Source organism: Vulpes vulpes, chromosome 4 (assembly GCF_048418805.1).
Source record: "Vulpes vulpes isolate BD-2025 chromosome 4, VulVul3, whole genome shotgun sequence".
In the NCBI taxonomy this organism is placed as follows: domain Eukaryota; kingdom Metazoa; phylum Chordata; class Mammalia; order Carnivora; family Canidae; genus Vulpes; species Vulpes vulpes.
Genome location: NC_132783.1, coordinates 63,038,361 through 63,058,516, shown reverse-complemented (window position 1 = coordinate 63,058,516; position 20,156 = coordinate 63,038,361). Strand labels below are relative to the sequence as shown.

Here is a 20,156-nt window from a genome sequence, read left to right as displayed (position 1 = left end):
AGATAATGATGGGTTATGGCTGCAATTCATAGAATAGGATGTACAGGGAAATTGAATGAAAGGGAATAATAACTTATGTCCCTAGTCAATCTTCCATGTAAATAAATTAAACCAAAAGTACATTTCTGCCACCTACCTTCTATTTGCCATAATAAATAATGATACAAAGATGAATTACAGTTCATGGTTTTGAAAAGCAAACCAGCATTATAGCAATGCTTGAGCTTGTGTTGCTAACAAGATAGCTCAACTTGATATGTGGTTCCTGACAACCAACTTCAGAAATAATTCCATCTTCATGAGAAGTCAGAAAGAACCACAAACCAAACCTCAAAATAGCTTCTAAGAGAAAATACTCTTAAAAAAAAAAATCCCCCTCCTATCAGAAGCAGACTAAAGGGAAGTTTATCCTCCCACTTACAAATTCCCCAGAAAGCTTCACCTAGAAGGTTGTGCTCTCTTCAGACACTAGCAGGACCCTCTTTTCTGAGCCTGTTATTTCTTCCATGGCATATTCCAGAGAATAAGACCCTAATCCAGAGAGTGCTATGGGCCTCAGGACTACTAAACAGATGGTGAGAGGCACCAAGCAAGCCTCTGGTCATCAAGAGGGTATGTAGACATTTGCAGCTTTTCTGCATTTTTCAAAACTGAGTTTTTAGCTGGAGGCTGCTCCTTTATGACAAACTGCCGATAACGTGCACTAAAGGCTATTATACTAACTTACAAACCAATTTCAGACCAATCTGTCTTTCCTTTCTCATATGCCAAGGCAAACATGGATTATTCAAAACCCTGAAGAGAGTGCTATCAAGTCCAAATTGCCTGTAACCTTTGTGTAATGGATTTCTGAGTGATGATGAGTTTAGTTAAAATAGATCTATTTTGAATATATTCTTGGTCAACGATTCCAATCTGTGCTCACTTGAGTAAGTGGCGCACAGTCCTTTTCCAATGCAGGGGAGCTGTCGGTCGGGCTCTGCTTAAAAGGACCAATTCCGCGTTTTCGAGAGAACCCCAAACTATTTTCCTAGCGTGGCTGACGGATGTCGATCAGCCGTTCCCTTTTCACTCCCTTTGTGCAGCACCTTGCCCTGGAGGTCACGTAATCACGAACATGCCAAAGGAAAACCCAGGTCGGAGGTGTTGCCGGTGCCTTCAGGCGGCAGCACGCTCGGCCCGAGGCTGCGGGAGGCGCTTCAAGCGCCGACCCGGGAGGGCGCCGCAGCCGGGCCGGGCCTCGGCGGATCGGGCGCGCCTGGGCCAGCGCGGGAGGGGGCAGCACGCGGCCGAGGCCGAGCGGGCCTTCGGGGTACCGGGGGCGGGCGCCGCGGGGCCCCGGCCCGGCCTCCACCCCCCCCCGCCTCCACACCCCCCCCCCCCGCCTCCACACCCCCCCCCCCCGCCCCGGCCTCCACCCCGGCCTCCACCCCCCCGTCCCGGCCTCCACCCCCCCCCCGCCTCCACCCCCCCCCCTCCGCCTCCACCCCCCCCCCCCCGCCCCGGCCTCCACCCCCGGCCCGGCCCGGCCTCCGCCCCGGCCTCCACCCCCCCGCCCCGGCCTCCACCACCCCCCCCCCGCCTCCACACCCCCCCCCCCCGCCCCGGCCTCCACCCCCGGCCCGGCCCGGCCTCCGCCCCGGCCTCCACCCCCCCGTCCCGGTCTCCAACCCCCCCCCCCGCCTCCACCCCCCCCCTCCGCCTCCACCCCCCCCCCCCGCCCCGGCCTCCACCCCCGGCCCGGCCCGGCCTCCGCCCCGGCCTCCACCCCCCCGTCCCGGCCTCCACCACCCCCCCCCCCGCCTCCACCCCCCCCCCCCGCCCCGGCCTCCACCCCCGGCCCGGCCCGGCCTCCGCCCCGGCCTCCACCCCCCCGCCCCGGCCTCCACCACCCCCCCGCCCCGGCCTCCACCCCCCCCCCCCCCGCCTCCACACCCCCCCACCGCCCCAGCCTCCACCCCCGGCCCGGCCCGGCCTCCGCCCCCGGCCCGGCCTCCGCCCCCGGCCCGGCCTCCACCCCCGCCCCCGGCCCGGCCCCGCCCCCACCCCCGGCCTCCGCCCCGCCCCGCCCCCGCCCCCGCCCCGGCCCGCGCCTGGGCAGCCAGCGGGGGAGGCGGCCTCGCCCACGCGGGGCTCCGCTAATTGCCGAGGCAGGAAGTGAGCGCGAGGCGGCGGCGGAGGCCCGGGGAGGCGCGGAGGCCCGGGAGGAGGGGGCGGGGCGCAGTGTCAGGCGCGTCGGCACCGCGGGGCCCGCAGTCCTCGCCGTCCCGCCGTCCGCCCGGGTCCGAGGCCGCGCAGCCCCGCCGGCGCCCGTCAGTCCCTCCCTGCCCCATGGCTTCTCCGGACCACCCCGTGCGCGCAGGTAAAGTGAGTGACGCCGCCGGGCCCTCCGCGGGCCTGCCCCGTCCGAGCCCCCCGCGGCCCCCCCGTCCGAGCCCCCCCGCGGGCCTGCCCCGTCCGAGCCCCCCGCCCCCCCCCGCGAGCGGCTGCGGGTCCCCGCGGGCGCAGGCCCCGGCCCCGGCCCCGGCCCCGGCCCCGGCCCCCCGCGCGCCCAGGCCCCCGCCCTTCGCTGCGGCCGCGCCGCTTTTGTCCTGGGCTCGGGGTCCCGGCTCCACCCCGTGTCCCAAGCGTCCCGGCAGCACAGAGCGCGGGGAGCGGACGTCGGCGTTTCCTCCCTGGCTCTTCTTTCTCGCCACTCACAGGCCTGCCCCGGTCTCCTCTTCACTCCTCATTTTTGCTTTTCTTAAGTGCTTTTCCGTATACTGACCCTCAGGGCTGCTTCGTAAAAGCTGCTACACACGGACCCGAGAGCCTAATCCCCACCGGTGGGATCCCACCTGGAGGGAACTTTTTGACCAAAACGGCCTCTAGTTCTTTCCTTGACTTAAAACAGTCTGTGTACCTGAGGCCAGAATCTACCTGTGTCTTTACTCTCTTGGGCTCACGGACCTCCTCAGACTTCATCCTCCAGGATTTCTCTGTCCTTGCTACCCCCCCCCCCCCCCCGCACCCCGCCGCAGCCTTGGCCCGGATCCCCGGTGACTGTTGAACACACAAACGAATGAATGATACATCCCCGGAGCATACTGGGGCTTTGTCTTGTTTCGCTGAGGTTGGAAAGACTAGGGAGAGCCCTTGTATACAGATGCAGAATTGCGTGTCACTGCTCAGATAAACGTGTGTCCTGTTTTGTTGCTTGGGAAAAGCAAACCAGCATTTTTTTTCTTGCTTGAGCATTCCATTATCAATCTGTGGCTTGAGCAGTTAGGAGGAGAGAGTATCTGGAGGTGAGTCAGAAGGCACCTAAATTGGCATCCTACTGTGCTGGGATTCGGAGAGTGTCCCAGAGATTTTAGAGGAAGAATTACATTCTAATTCAAGTGGGGAATGGTAAACACTTTATCGATGGGAGATGGAAACTATTAAATTGTCTGCCCAACCTTTCCATCTCCCCCCATATCCATTATTTGGAAAAATAGAAAGGGTGGTAAAAGGAGAAATCCTCCCACTCACCTCCACATCCTCTTCCAAGAACCTAATGGATGAGGCGCCAAGAGGTTTTAAAATCAGAGGCCTGATTTTACCAACAGTGGTCTCAGATCTCATTCAATGATCATGGTGATCTTGGGGATGTGGGGACCCACTGAATGGGATCAAGTATAAAATCTGCTTGGGTCCCTAACAATTAGTAGCAGCAGAGAAGATGAGACTGAAGAACTAGAGCTTAATAGTGACATAATGTATAAAAAGCTTCAGTGAGTCACAGTGTGGAGAGGCTACCAGGGCAGCTAGTATGGTCCTAGGTGACCTTATGTAGCACTACAAGATCTAGATTTCCCATGATGGTGTTCTTGGTTGACCCCACCCAGTCTACCCAAAAATAGATGCTCACAACTTGGAACAAAAGGTCTTGGAGATCCCAGCAAGACAGGCACAATAAGAGGGGGTGCTGATAGGGGTGTCCTTCAGGAGGAATCTGTCTTCTTGACTTTAAGATAGAGAACTCAAATCTGTGCAGGTGAAATCTTTTTGGCTCCAAAGAGGGAAGAGGCCTCCAAAAGGCGAGGTCTCCTTGTCACTTGTAAAGATGTCTGAATATGTTAAGCGTATTCAGACGTCTCAAAGAGGTCCTCATGTCCATTCCCACTCTGGAATTCTATCAATAAGGTGAGGGCTCCTCCATTAAAAAAAATCTAAAATTCCTTCCCTTTCTCATGGAGTTTCTGGAACCCCCAGGACACACCCACCTACCCCTTCCATTGCTGTAACTAAGCCCCAGATGGTACTAATTTGTGGAACCCACTAAAGACAATTTTTACTTGTACACCCCCGACCAAGTTACCATACTCTCTCCCCTAATTTCCTGCACTCACCTCCCACCTCGTGTGTTCACACCTGCACTTGCCTTTTACCAATGGCTTCGCCAAAAGGCGGCCAGAGTGGCCTTTCAAAGACAAATCAGTTCCTGTCATTTGTCCACTTAGAAACCTGCATGGACTATCTAATAAATTCTCAGTCCTTAGAGTTTCCATCCTCAGTTCCTCCCTCTCTACCTACCCCTCCACCTGACTGATGCTCTGTCCCTGTCTCTCTGCACTTTACCCACACTGCCTCCTTCCCCCCCCCCCCCCCCAGAGCCCTCCTGCTTGAGAGCCTTTGCACAAGTGATTCCCATTGCTTGGAAGACCTTCTTCGCCTCTTCTCCCACTCCACTTACCTCCTGCTTATTCTTCAGATCTCAGCTCAAAAGCCCCACAGTACATATTCCATGTGCCCTGTTCTTTCCTTTATAGCACCAGCCTCCATTTCTAGCTGGTTGTGTCACTAATGTCTCTCCCCTGTTAGCCTGGAAGCTCTCAGAGTGCACGTCTGTTTAGCTTAGAACACCTGGCACAGCACTCATCATAGTAAGCCCTGGGTAACTATTGCTCACCTCACCAAATGAGTGAAAGAATAAAACTGAACCACATCCATTTCAAACTGTCGGCAGAAAAAGCTTTTCTTGTATTGACACTTTAGAAACTTACTTGTCAAGTTAGACATGTTCACTGACTTTACCTTGTAAAGTTAAAAAAAAAAAAAGACGTATCTCCATGAGCATATGACAACGGTGTGTTTTTCGATTATACCACATTATGAGTTTAATGTAAGAAGATGACATTTTACCCTAAGAAAATTTATAAGGCTGTTGGAATCACATGGAAATTAGTCATGCTGGTTACAGCACAGCTATCTTACTCTATCTCGGTCACTAATAAAAATCTAACACCAGATGAGTCAGAATTGTCTGTCAGAGAAGAGTCAAATCTGTCTCATGTTCATACAGATGTTAAAGCCTGGAATGAAGACAGAGGCTTTGAAAGCCTGGGTTGAGGTATTGTGATTCATTGCAATGAGCTGCGTGTCCAGGGCCACTAGCATGTGGTCATGTGTCCTGCGGTCCCTTGTGTACCTTGTAGCAAGGCCACTGGCTAGGAGTGGCTCAGGACAGAGCTGGGTGGCATCTTCTCTCTCCCCGCCTCACCTAGCCCTCCTCTTGGCTAAGGTGGGTCTCAGGTGGCCACCTGCCCTTCTGGCAAGCCCCAATAGCACTGGGAGCAGAATGCAGGCCTGAAGAGTGAACCACTTCAAGGAGCGCCCTGTTTGACAGTCAGCTCTTCTTCAGATGCACCAGAGATGCACAAGCTCCTTCCCTCTCTCCTGCCCTGCCTGTGAGGTTTCTCAGTGCCCACTTCCTTTCTTATATGCCTGTGTTCTAGATTTTTCTCTCTCTCTCCTAGTTATTCCCCTCATCTGAATCTCCTCTTTTGTCCCTGTGTCCCCTTTCTCTCCCAGCTCATCCCCTTCCCTGGACCCTCTTCATTCCATCTCCTCTGTAGGCCTGAGCCCCATTGAATGCTTGGCCACCCTCCAATGAAGTTACTCTTGGGTGGGCATTTCCTGCAGAATCAGGGAAGAAGAGAAATTGAGCCGTGTGTCAGCACCTTCATGCAGCCTTGCTGCTCTGGGAGCTTTTGGGAATCCTGAATATGGTCAGGACTTGAGGACCTCTTCAGAACTAGGCATGAAGATGGCTATAGGTCAAAAGAAAAGCTATTACACCAAAAAAAAAAAAAAATCACCATCATCATGAATGAAAAATAAGTGAACTCTGAAATCCCAAGTCGGAAGACTTGGCTTGAATTTTTCACTAGAAAGTCCACAAGCCTCTCTGTCTTGGCTCCTGGTGCCCGGGAAAGGCAGAAAGCTCTGACACACTTCCCTCTTTGTTTAAAGTCCACAAGCCTCTCTGTCTTGGCTCCTGGTGCCCGGGAAAGGCAGAAAGCTCTGACACACTTCCCTCTTTGTTTGAGGGAACATCCTTAGCAGTCACCTTTGAACTTCACCTGAGAATCTGTCTCTAGGAACCATTGGCCCTCCTCTGCCATGACCAATGAAGGGAGCTGTCAGGACGTAACAGTGCAGTGGCTGGGCACATCACCAGGGTGTGCGTTGCAAACAGTATGTGATTGTTGCTTCTGGAGGAGCCGTGGGATGTGGTCTGCAGTTCTGACTCCATGGCTGAGATGTGGGTCCTTCGGTAAATGAGTACGGATGAGCTTTTGGATTTAGAGTTGATGTTGCAGTGACCGGTGCTTTGGGGGATGTTTGGGTGAATGTATTTTGTACGTGGGAAGGACATGAATTTGGGGGGCCAGAGAGTGGCCTGTTTTGGACTGAACTTCATTTTCCCCAAAACCTTGTTGCCATTCTAATCTCCAGGACCTCAGAATGTGACCTTATTTGGAACTAGAGCCTTTGCAGATGTAATTGGGTTAAAATGAGGTCATTAGAGTGGGTCCTAATCTCATATAACTGACATCCTTATGAAAAGGGAAAATCTGGACATTGAGATTCCCCCACTGTCAGGTAGGTGGTCAGTGCATGAACTTCTAGAACCCTGAAAGTAGTCGAAAACAAGCACAGGCTGGGCACTAGGTTAGTGGGAGCTCTAGTGGAATTTCAGATGCAGGTGCTGTGGAGGACAGCTTCCTATATCATAGTGACTTTAGCCTGAAGATGCTCTTTTGCCTATGGGGCCACTGCTTCTCACCATTCATGGACCTTGAAAGCTGGAAGGACATGTGGAGTCTCTCTGTTCACCCTTGAATATTGCCGATTAGAGGTATGAGGCCCAGAGAAGCAAATGATTGTGCAGCCTGCCTAGCTTGCTCTCATGTGCCTGAGAGCAAGGCTAGGTGCCCTCGCTAAGGGCCATGCTATGTGAGATCATCATGCACTTCTCTCCTGTCTCCTGTCTTTTGAGAACTCTCTGGAAGATGTTCATATAAATTAAACATCATTCTCACTTCCATCAGTTTTGGTTGGTTGCCAGCTAATGGGGGGTGGACTGTGCCTGCCATAGAGTCTCCGATCCAGGAGAGTGGAGGTGGCTCTGGGAAGAAAGCACTGCTGGAGACTGTAGGGCTATTGCTGAGGGCCAAAGGATGGTCCCCATGTGGCCCTGACCTGAACTCACACAGTCCCCCTTCCTGTCTTGGCTCTTCTTGTGCCTCATGTCTCCTCTGATATCAGAACCTTCCCTGGGGGCCCTGCCTGCTGTTCCCTGGGGCCTGTAAAAACACTTCATAATATTGTCAACATGCAGCTCCAAGAGCTCTTAGAAATCCTTTAGGACAACCTCCTACTCCCAGACCAATGTCAAATAACCAGGATTAGCCCCCCTCCAGATGCTGTCTTTGGCACATGACAGTCTAGGCCTTGCAAACAAAGGTAGCTGAAGGTGAAGCACAAGAACCTCTTGGGCAGAGGAAGGTACGATGTCAGGCAGAGTGTGCCTGGTGCCATGTGCACCTGGGTCTGTGAGTGAACTTGGCAATGATGCACATGGAAGAACTTCCTCCAAGGCCTGATCTATATCAGATGCTCCAGTGAAGGTGGAAAGAGCCCTGAAAGTGTCTCTACTGCTGGTTCCCAGCACATCGCCTTTCATGATTGCCCTGTTGCTTGGCATCTGTGCCTCTGAAAATGAAAAAACCCTACCTTCGTTGTGCCCTTCCCATCATAAGTTCCATTTATAATCAGAGAGTTCAGACCAAAGCAAGAGATGTTGAGCCTGCAGGCATGTGTTGTTGTCTCCTGGCTCTTCCTGTTCCCCTCACAGCCCTCTGAGTCTTGCTCAGGTGTGACCCAGAGTGTGGTCAGGTTCTGAGGGGCAAGGAGGCTCCTGCAACCCAGGGGGTCCCACCACAGGCCTGACCAGAATGTCCATCACCTGGGACTCCCCAGACTACAGGTTATGGAGGAAGGAGCCTGAGGCAGCAAGCAGTGAAGTCAGTCGTCCAAGGTCACACCGCTGGCCCTGTTCAAGGCTGGGCCACTGCGCTCTGCTGGCATGGCACAGAAAGCCAAGGCCTTCTGCACCCAAGCCCACCCTGCCTTCCTTTTGACTGTGTTGTTAGTGCTCTCACTGCTGCTTTCCCAGTCACATGCTCCATTTTCTTCCTCTCATGCTAATTCTGTAGGAAACAGAATGAACTTGTCACAGATACAGTGGGTGGTTTAGAAACCCCCTGCCACTCATACCCCAGCTCCCCAAGTCCTGCACAGCCGATGGACCTGAAATTCCATTGTTGGTATCGCTGATATACCGCACCCCTGGTGGGTATTATCACCCAGGTACACTTTAGTGGAAATGGAATTATTGAGACAAGGCTGTGATAGGAGAGGTGGGAGGAAGGCACTTGAGGCAGCTCCTACCACCCTCTCCCCAGCCAGGAACCAGAACAAGAAAGATGGAAAGGAAAACTCTCAAAAGCCAACCTCGGTGCCTCTGGCTGGACATATCTGGAATACACGAACATGCTCTGTTCTTTCTCATCACTTGCTCATTCTGTTCCCTCTACTGAGAATGCTTTTCCCTCCCCGACCACTTCTCCTAGCTAACTTCAGCTCATCTTCCAGGCTCAGCTGTCATTTCCCCTGCAGGCTCTTCCCTCCCCCCGCTCTCACCCTCTCCCCTCGGTGCACCCCAGGCTGGGCCTGTGCTCTTCCTCTCCTTTCCACATCACTCTGCACTGCCGTTACTTAACGCCGAGTGTGCTCTGTGTTATAATCACCTATTACTCGGGCCACAGAAGTCCTGCAAACTCAGGGTGGAATTAGCAACACTGGTGGTTCTTCCTTTCTTTATAGGGATTGAAATCTATATTAAGTTTGTATTCCACTGGGCTGGGGCCCTAGCCCCCTCCTTGGGGTCACAGAGGAATCTGAGAAGATGACATGGTGCTGGGAGGAGCCGTGGATTAGCATCGATGGTCTCAGGGTCTGAGCCTTAGAAGACCCTTGAGGTCCAGCAGCGTCTGCTTCTGTGCCAGACACAAATCACGGTGTTTCTGCCAGGGCTGGGAAGTCCCCTTCATGCATCCCCAGCTGTGGCCTAGCTATCTCTGGGGCTCTGCCAGGGACCGGGGCATGGTCCCCACGCGGGTAGATGCAGACATCTGTCCCCCGCTCCATGGGAGGACGCTGACAGAAGGCTGTCTCCATTTGCCCCCATTCCCCTGGGCCACCTCATTTAATCTCTTCAGTGACTAGGCCATCATAAAACAAACATGTAGAGAGATGCTCCCTTCACACGGCTTCTCCTTTGGGCATTGTCAGCACTTCTCAGGCAAAGATATGTGAAAAGCCCAGACACATTCTAGAAGGGAGATATTTAGGGAGAACAAACACAAGCTGATATCTCAATAAATCATTTTGCTATGCTCTTTTGGATCCCCAAAGGCATTTCCCGGGCCTGGTCCATGGTGTATACTTAATTCCACTTAAGTTGGCTTTTGGCTGGTTTAAGGCTTCTGCTTAGGGTTTTTAGGTTGTGCACTGCACAAATCTACAGGACCTCACTCAAACCAATGTGATTTTATTCACATAGTTTTCTGGCAGATGTCTGGTCAATGGTCTTGGAGAAGGGGAGCTTTTTCCTAATTTGAATAAATTCTTAACATCTAGTGGTGGCCTCGACCAAGGCCTATACCTTTTTCTGGTTTTCCTCATTCAATTCCTTAAATGCAACAAGTGGTAAATAAAGAGACAAAAATCTTGGGAAATCAATATCACTTTGTTTGATAATGTTCCTGGGAGGTTGCTGACTTATTAATTATCTGAACCACAGCTAGAAGCTGAATATTTTAAAATGATAAAACTGCATTACAGAAGAGTAAGAAATACAGGAGAAGAAGAAGTCAGGATCATGTCATTCTTGTTCAAAGTTAAATTATGCCAGAGAGTCATGGGAACCATGTGTACATAATTCATGGTTACCTGTAACTCCGAGTGTTTGTGGATCTCTACAAGTAAACTGTTTAAAATATGGTGGTGTTTATTTTTATTTTTTATTTTAAAGATTTTATTTATTCATGAGAGACACAGAGAGAGAGAGAGAGAGAGAGAGAGAGAGAGAGCAGAGGAGGGAGAAGCAGGCTCCATGCAGGGAGCCCGAAGAGGGACTTAATCCCAGGACCATGGGACCATGACCTGAGCTGAAGGCAGAGCCTCAACCACTGAGCCACCCAGGCATCCCAAATATGGTATTTTTTTAAAATAAAGTTTGTCTTAATTTCTTTCTTGATGCGATCTGACCCCATTCCTTCCTATTTTGTTTCTTGTAATGATTGAAGGTAAGTTTTTCTCAAGCCTGACTAGGGTAGCTTGCGTTGATCCAAAGACAATTCAGGGGACACATTTGTGCTCTTAAATTAAAGAAAATACTCTCCATTTGTTTTGTGTGTGTGTGTGTGTGTGTGTGTTTTAACAGATCATATGGCAAAGGAGCCAGTGGAAGACACGGACCCCAGCACTTTATCCTTTAACATGGTAGGTTACAAACTTTACATTAATGGTGACAACTCTTGTTACTCCTTTTTTCCCTTTGTTACATTTTTATTGTTCAGTATTTACATAAAGATCAGAAACCCCAAAGGAAGGCTTTCCCAAGATAAATTTCTTTATCACATTGTTTTCTGTGATGTAATAAACTTTGGGTTTCTCAGGGCTATTACATTCTGTTCTTGTGATCTTCAATTTTATCAGGTCTTTGTATACAGACGCTCAACCGCTGAGCCACCCAGGCGTCCCTACATGTCTATTTTTAATACTTGTCCATCTACTTGTAACTTCCTCTTCTTCAAAATTCAAAATATTTAATGTGAGATGGAAGGACAAAAGAGAACTACTTTGCAATCCCTGGGGGCTGCCTGTTTGCCTGCTGGGCATACACTATTTGATTCACATGAGTTATCCCATGTAATCCCTGCAACAGCCCTATAAGGTAAGCACTGCCCATTTTACAGTTGAAAAACTGAGACACCTCAGGGGTGGTGAGGTAAGTTGCCCAACCTGGAAGCAGCCCAGGTGCCATTCAAACCCAGCAGCTGGTTTCAGGTCCCTGCCCTGCCTTCATATAACCACTGTGTGGCATGTCTGCTGCTTATGATTTTTGCCAAGGATTTCACATATATCATTTTTCGTCCTCTGAGTAATCAATGAGATGGTAGGACAGCCACCCCATTCTGCAGATGAAGTGATGAAGGTTAACAGATTCATATAAAATCTCCTAGATTTTATGGAGAAATCTCACAGCTCTGCTGTGTGGCACCACCTCTTGCGTGTAACCACATAAATGCCTCTGGCTACATTACATGTGTTATTATGCATAGAATGTGTGACACATGAATTTTTTTTAAGTGTTCAGAGGAGAGAAGCTGCTCAGTCACAAAAAATTCAGATTAATTTAGTTAGAATAACAAAATCCATATAACAGTATAATTATGCTATATAATTCAATGAAGTCTTGGTGATGCATGAGGCACCTCAGTCTCTCAAGGATCTGAAGTGTTCGTTCTTATGTCTTGAGTCCCCACTTAGCACAGTGCACGAAGTGGCGGTATGGGGGACAGCACTGGACACACAGTGGAAATGGATGTGAAAACATCCCCTGTCCCTGCATCCCAGAAAAACAGAGCATGGATTGGCCCTGTGGATATTTCCCACCACTCCCTGGGCTGTGGCCCCGTCCTGGAGCCTCTGGCTGCTACAAGGTGTTACCAGTTTGCCCTTCCCAGTACCTGACCTGTGCTGCTCGCAGACCCCGACTCTCTTCCTGACATCACGCTCTCCTCCCCTCTCACCTTGGGTCACAGCTACCTCTGCTCCATGCCTCCAGGCAAAGTGATTTTTCCAGCCCTTTCCTGGGTCAGTTTGCTGGGGCTGCTGCAACAAAGGACCACCTAGTGGGTGACCTAAGCGGCCCACCCTTCTGCAGGTGGGAGGTCTGAAACCAAAGTGACCCCAGGGCCATTCTTCCGAAACCTAAGGGGAAGAATCCTTTCTCATCTGTGCTGGGTGGCAACCCCTGGTGGTCCTCCCCTCGGCTTATAGCTGCATCCATCTGCTCCCTCTCTGTGTTGGCCCGTGGCCAGGTTCTCCCCCTGGGTCTGTGTCCCTTCTCTTGTATGGAGGCCGGTTCTATTACATTGAGGCTCTGCTCTACTCCATTATGATCTCATCTTCACTAGTCCTAGATCTACATCTGTAGTGACCCTATTTCCAAATGAGGTCACAGTGCTCGCTTCAGCAGCACATGTAACAAATGAGGTCACATTTGGAGGCACCGGGGGTTAGGAACTCAACAGATCTTTTTGGGAGGATGCAAGTCAGCCCATAACACTGCAGGTGCTCCAGGGATGAAACGTACATTCCTCAGCGGGGCAGATGCAGTCCTCCATGACCTCCTCTCAGCATCCCTCTGGATAAGCCATTTGCTGCTCCAGAAACACCCCACGCCTTCCCACCTTCCTAGGTTACTAGCACTGTTCCGTCTGGTGAGGAAAATCTCCTTGCTTCCTCACCTAATGAACTCCTTGTATTTCTTCCTCTTTCCGTTCAGGCTTTTCTGACCTGTGATGCTTTCTTTGCCTTGCCCCAAGGCCTTGAGCAGCTCCCTTCTCCACAGCCCAACCCCTACTTTTTTTTTTTTTAAATTTTTATTTATTTATGATAGTCACAGAGAGAGAGAGAGGCAGAGACATAGGCAGAGGGAGAAGCAGGCTCCATGCACCGGGAGCCCGACGTGGGATTCGATCCCGGGTCTCCAGGATCATGCCCTGGGCCAAAGGCAGGCGCCAAACCGCTGCACCACCCAGGGATTCCCCCCAGCCCCTACTTTTTACCACGCTGTGCCAGAATTGTTTGCTTGTGTGAGTTCCTGCAAAACTGTTGAATGTCTTCCCACATGTGTGCTAGGCACAAAGCAAAGTTTGATGGACCAAACCTCTCAAGAACCCAGAATGGCACCCACTTAAATCTTTTCACCTCACTTCTAGCATCTTCCATGTAATGTACTGGTTCGTCATTTCATATCCCACCCTGTCCCCCTCCAGCCTGCCTCTCTGCTTCTACACCTGTCACTCTTTACAGTACCTGAACTCGCTCCTCTCTGTCCAAGCCCTGCACTCACTGTGCTCCTTCCTCTTGGTCACCTGAGTTCTTGGGCATTCTCTACACCTAGCTCAAATGTCAGTCTCTCCAGGAAACCTACATTCAGTCCAACCTGTTGGTTCTTTCTTGCAGACTCTTAGTAGATGCTTAATTAACACTGAGTTAAAATGTGCAGTTGCAAAGATTATAGTTCCTTCTTTTGAAAAACTCTGAGTCTGTCTGAGGAAATTAGGCAAGCATGAACTTTATTTTTTTATTTTATTTTATTTTATTTTATTTTATGAACTTTAAAAACAGTCTGATAAGTATAGTACAGTTGTGTTTTCTGTGCTCTGGGGAACAGACTGGCTAGAAGAATTCAGTCTGAGGGAAAAATTGACTTTAAGTTCTCCATGATTGATTGATTTCTTCTGTGGAAAAGGAATTGGAGGCTTCTAGAGGTTCTGAAACTTCACTGTTCAGCTCCAAAGAAACTGTAAGGAAGGGAATTTAAAACAAAATCCCTGGTTCCACATCTGTTTCTTTTTCTCCTCTGTCAGAGGAAGACACATGCACAAGACCTACAGGCAAGTTGGAAGGTGCGACTTTTTTTTTTTTTTTTTTTAAGGCTGGAGGGCATAGACCCAAAAGCCCAGATGGGGAATGGATGCTGAGCAAGGGTTAGGGGACAGGGTAGGGGGACTGGGCACATTCCCACTCCTCTCATGTAAGTCATCAGAGAATGGCTACACTGTTTAATCAGAAGTTGAAGCTTCTAGAATACCTGCATAGAGGTACCAAGAAAAAGATACACGACTGAAAGAGCTTTGGCTCTTTTGAATTCCCTCCAATGGTATGCCCCCTTCCAGAGCACCGAGGATCTGGGGAAAATTGTACATGGTGAGTCCATCTCTGTAGGCTGGTTGGCTTTTAAACCCTGTCCTAGTCAGCCCAGGACAGAGCTCTGCAGTCGTGAGTTCTGCTCGATACACAAGCTTGGTGACCCAAACGAATGCCGTGGAAACAGACAAGAAATGGGTCTATTCCTATAATTCATGAAAACAACTCGTCAATTTTAAACTATGGGAAATGGGGGGAAATAGCCTTTTAGAAAAGAGAGGAAGTGTGGTTTTTGTGGTCAGAGCTGAGGAAATTTGGAAGGCTTATTCTGTCTCGTGTTCCAACATTAACTTCTTGTCAACCTTGATTTCATTGGTACAGGCTGAGGATAAAAATGAGCAATGGGTCCGGCCTGTTGGTAGATCTGCAGCTAGAAACTTGCAAGGTTTTAAACTAAAATTATGACTTTCCTCAAACAAAGATTTCTTTTCACTTTGATCTTGTAATTGAACGATGGTGTTTAAAAATAACTCTCCTCTTTTGTTGGTTTCCACAGCCAGACAAATATCCCATTCAGGATACGGGACTCCCTAAAGGTATGTACAGTTACTATAACTCCATGAACTTTGATTACTTTAACATCTTGAACAAAGCACTAGTCAAAGTCATCTCTCGGTATTTAAAGTCATAAAACAGAAACAAGCTGATAATTTACCTTTTGACTTGTTGATTATCTCAGGCATGGATTTTCTTATTAAAATCTATAAGTTGTCTTCTTATAAATTACACATTAAATTCCTGTGGTGTTTTTAACATGCATAAAATGAAGATAGCCATGCCTCTGGGTTGCATGGTTGCACAGAAACCTAACTCAAGCTGATTTTTAAAAGGGAGGAGGGACATACTGGCTTAAGGTCTTTGAACACTGCTAGGTCCACGCATTTAAACGAGGCTCTCAGATTCAGTCTCTCTGTGTCTTTCGTGGCTCTGTCTTCATCTGTCTGTGTAGGGTCCGTTGTGGGGCAGGCTTTGCCTTCATGGTGGAAAAGGTGGTCAGCGACACCTCTAGTTTTATACGATGCCCTGTCAAGATGGCGGAGCAAGGGGGAGCCTTTCCCCTAGTACCCATAGCACAATTCAAGGAATGACTGGTAATATGGGTAACTTGGGTCATTTGGCCATCCATGAGTCAGTTGTTGCCATCAGGTAGATGGAGGACATTGGTCAGGTCTGCATCTTGAGGTTGGGTGGGGGAGGGCATGGAGTTAGTTCTGCCCAAACTACAAGAAAGAGGCTTCTGTTAGGATACAGAGGGGCAAAGGATGCTTGGCAGGCCCTAAAGCAAAAAAAAAAAAAAAAAAGCCCCCCAAAAACCTATCTTTTGTAATTCACAGGCTAATATAATGTAGCCCTGGTGTAGATGTGGCTAGGCTTAGCGTTTCATAATTCTTCTGTGGGGCAGTCTGCAAAGCTGTGTCTGTTGCAGAGGCCAAGCTGCTGGTTGCCCTACTGGAGCATTTACCTTGTACTCTGCTGGTAACCCAGAGAGGAGGAATGGATGGGCTGGGGAACAGTCAGATCTGACCAGCTTCAGAGATGGCAGAAGTCTCAGCTTCCTGAAGAGGTAGGATTTCCCACCACCCACTAATGTGGGTTTTCCTGGCAGTCCTTATGAGAGGGCAGTCATGGGGTCACCCAACTAGAGAGTTGGGAGGGAGCTCCCTGGCAGGGTTCACCTGGGGGTTAAGTCCAGGGTTCGGCCAAGGCTTCCCTCCCTCTGTTCCTGACTCTCCAGACTCTTCTTCTAACACACAGAAATGGTACCATTAGAGTTGCATTCCTTTTGCCTCCTCTGCGTGTCCTGGGCATGGAAGTGATGTAGTGAAAAGAAACCAAAGGCCAGGTTTGAGTCCAAATCCTGGCTGTACTCAGGGAGGCTTCTGGAAAGCTCACTCTCCCCTTCCCCTTATTGGTGAATGACTTCTAAGTGTCTGGAACCCTCTAGTCTGTGATTTGATTATCTAGTCAGTGAGAAGGTGGCCAGTGCAAGCCAGGCGACCAGGGACAGATGGGAGGCAGTCTCGAGTGGTGCTCCTTAGACTTCAGCGTGCAGTGAAGATTCATCAGAGGGTAGTGGGGGAGCTTGTTTAAAATGTAGATTCTGGGCCCCTGGGTCTGGGCCAAGCCCGGGAACCTGTGTGTAAATGCATACCTGAGTGGTTGGGACACAGAGCTCTCTTTAAGAGACTGCCTGAGGCTTCAAGGATTTGGTGTGTCCCCCAGAGAGGCATATAGACAAGAGCGCCAAACTGTAGCCAGACTACCTGCTGGACTCTGAGTGCCCTCCAGAATGGTGGCTTCTTATCTCAGGGTCTCAGTTTCCTGTCTCGTGTAGGAAGGGCAATGTTATCATCCTCCTTCCAGGACACTAGTAAGAATTCAGTGAAATGAGTCCTGACTGGTGCCTGACACAGGAGACCATCAGATGGTAGAGGAAAATCTGGCAAAGAAATGTGTAAAATAAGGCTTGAGGATGCTTCCCAGCACTGTGGCAAAAATGTTGCTTCTTGAGATGACCACTGAGCTGCAGTGACTCTGGAAATGCAATGTAATGGTTTGATCTGTCTAAAGATATTTTTAAACATCCTTCAAAGTGATTTCCTGTTTTTTTTGGGGAAAAAAAAAGACTGGTTGCTTAGCAACGTGATACTACAGTAACTGTATTATTATTGTGTTTCTCCTAGAATCTGAGATTTACAAAACATTAATTAAGATGGTATTGAGTTTACAAGTAGCATGACTGTAAAAACCATCTTTATGAGAAAGGTGACTAAGACTTCTGTCTTTAGTCACCGAGAACAGTATAATTAAACACATAATTTCTTATCTCCAAAGAAGATGTAGGAGACATGATGTATAAGACATGATGTAAGGGCACCTGTATGGCTCAGTTGGTTGAGTGTCTGACTCTTGGTTTCGGCTCAGGTCATGATCTCAGGGTCATGGGATTGAGCTCTGTGTCAGGCCCTGCTCAGCGTGGTCTCTACTTGAGATTCTCTCTCTCTCTGCCCTTCCCTGCACTCACACCCACACACACATGCTTGCTTTCTCTCTCTCTCTCAATAATGAATAAACAAATAAAATCTTAAAAAAAAAAACTTACTCCAATATTTGCATTCAATAATACCTATGACTTGATACCTGCTAGTATTTTTTTAAACATGTCAATGGGGCCAATATTATCATTAAACATTTATGGTAATATTTTCATTATAAATGTTTTTAGGGAAAGAAAACCCATTGAGTCAGTGCAGAAACTAATGCATAGAGTTAAGAGTAGTTGTAATCTAATTAAGTCCAAACTCAGACTCTAACATTTAAGTGAATTTTAGGGGGTCCTGCTTTATTTAACAGAAGATTTACCATAATTCACTTGAACAATTTCTATATGGTTAAAAAGTCTTCAAAATTTATTTTCTTAAGTAGATTAAGCATATTTCACAAAATCTTTATTATACTTCCAGTATATTCTTACTGTATACATGAGTAGTATAAAATGATTCCTTCATGGTCCAGACTAGAGTGTTTCGGAATTATGTCCTTTCATCATAAATCAACTGTGGAAATCTAATGTAACTTTAGTGATGAGTGTGTTTTTGAGATGAAACGTTGTTATTTTCTTTTTTTTTAATTTTTTAAAATTTATTTATGATAGTCACACAACAGAGAGAGAGAGAGAGAGAGAGAGAGAGGCAGAGGCAGAGACACAGGCAGAGGGAGAAGCAGGCTCCATGCACTGAGAGCCCGACATGGGATTCGATCCCGGGTCTCCAGGATCGCGCCCTGGGCCAAAGGCAGTGCTAAACCGCTGCACCACCCAGGGATCCCTGCTGTTATTTTCTTATCGAGAACAAATGTGTAGCTTCTGCCTCCCCTGATTTTAGAGATTTCAGGGATTCATTCTGTCAGTCTTCTTTTCTAAGAGCTGTTCTGTGAGATCCTGCAAGCCCTAACCTCAGGACTAATTTAAGAGTGAGGTTTATTTCATTAACGTTTTTTGAGTATAGTTGAGGTACAATGTTACATCAGTTTCAGGTATATGACATAGTGCAGAACAGTATGGAAGTTCCTTAAAAAATTAAAAATAGAAATACCATATGATCTAGTAATTCCACTACTGGGTATTCACCCAAATAAAACAAAAACACTAATTCAAAAAGATACATGAACTCTTATGCTGACAGGTGCATTATTTGTAACAACCAAGATACACAACCAACCTTAGTGCCCACTGACAGATGAATGAAGATATGTATGTGTTTGTGTAGAGTATTACACAGCCATTAAAAAGGATGAGATCATGCAGTTTGCAATATGAGTGGGGCTTATTTTAGATCACAGAGCCTCTGATATCTTGTAGAAACTGTTGGCTTGAGTGTTCTGAAGGGACTGTGACTCTTCGCAATTGAGAGAAAATGTGTTTGGAAAAAGAATTCAAATTTCTGAGGGGAAATTACACATAAAATACATCATAAATCAATCAAGATATTATCTTTTTCTCTAGGGTTACTGCTTTTTTACTGTTAAAATTTTTTTTTAAAATTTATTTATGATAGTCACAGAGAGAGAGAGAGAGAGGCAGAGACACAGGCGGAGGGAGAAGCAGGCTCCATGCACCGGGAGCCTGATGTGGGATTCGATCCCGGGTCTCCAGGATCGCGCCCTGGGCCAAAGGCAGGCACCAAACCACTGCACCACCCAGGGATCCCCTGTTAAAGTTTTTTTGAGGTGATTTTGAGTTAAAGAGCAGTAGACTAATTCTATTGCTAAGTTTGAGGAATTTGAACTCAGGCATAGATGATATTTGGGGAACCTTTTAGAGCAATTTGTTGCTAAATGTAGAAGTAGTGGTTCAATTTAAATAATGAGAAAAATGCACAAAGATGAAGGAATTTGTTAAAAGAATTCAGAAATAGAAATGTTTGCCCGAAAATTAGCAAGCTAACATGCTGTATTTTATACGATTTCTCCCTTCGTAGATTGACAGCATTTTGTTAATAGGCTTCCTTGTTCTAAAGAGGAAACTGAACACCCTTACTACCTGCATAATTTGCTGTGTCCTGGTCCTCCTGCTCATTCCAAGGTTCACTGCCTTCCTCTCAACCTTGCCCAGGACTCCTGTTACAGTCAACTCCCAAATCAACTGTCCTCCCCCAAATTAGGATTTGAATACAAAGGTGACCATCCTCCACAAGTTTTTTCTCTTTTGTGGAGGGCAGGGAGGAGACAGAGAGGGATATGACCACGGGAGGGTTTGGGGTACCACTGCCCAAAAGTAACTACATAAGTTACAGTTGTCCTCCTATTGAGGAAAAAACCCACGCTTTTACGAAAATGCTGGGTTGACCATTATGACACTAAGCATTCTGAAAATCAATGTGACTAAAATCACAGGCTTATTACTTTTGCCAGAGTGCATTAGAATTCTGTGGATGCCTTTTGGATGTCAGATTTCTGGGGCCCCCACCGAGATTGCACTTACGGAAGTCAGGTGTGGAGCCCGGTAGTCTGCATTGTTAACCAGCAGAGCAGGTGCTTCGGATGTCAGAATCCTGAGCAGTCTATCTCGGGGAGCACAGGCCAAGGCAAGATCCCCACTGCTCTTTCGCCTCAAAAGGTATCATGTAGAATCTTTGTGAAAAACCATGCTTTTAGTTTACATTTCTCAGGTAATACTATTAAGGGGAAAAAAACGTTTTTTAGTTGGAATCATGTAGGAGGCAGTGAATATAGCCTCTTGTTTGAACAAATCCAGCAGCCCGGCACTTAATAGGTGAGTG

The 20,156-nt window shown here is 48.4% G+C and overlaps 1 protein-coding gene across 3 annotated transcripts in view; it reads left to right on the top strand.

Annotated features, from left to right (window-relative positions):
- The first annotated feature begins 2,142 nt into the window (after positions 1–2,142).
- EDARADD (EDAR associated via death domain) overlaps positions 2,143–20,156 on the top strand; it is a 63,201-nt gene continuing 45,187 nt past the window's right edge. Inside the window, exons 1-3 of one of the 3 annotated variants that reach the window (XM_072755919.1) lie at positions 2,143–2,362; positions 10,817–10,875; positions 14,873–14,912. In XM_072755919.1, coding sequence (XP_072612020.1) covers positions 2,332–2,362; positions 10,817–10,875; positions 14,873–14,912 — 130 coding nt within the window. In that variant the 5' untranslated portion in view covers positions 2,143–2,331. Of the gene's footprint in view, positions 2,363–10,451; positions 10,590–10,816; positions 10,876–14,872; positions 14,913–20,156 lie in introns of those variants that run through there. The other 2 variants (XM_072755917.1, XM_072755918.1) reach the window with 2 other exon arrangements.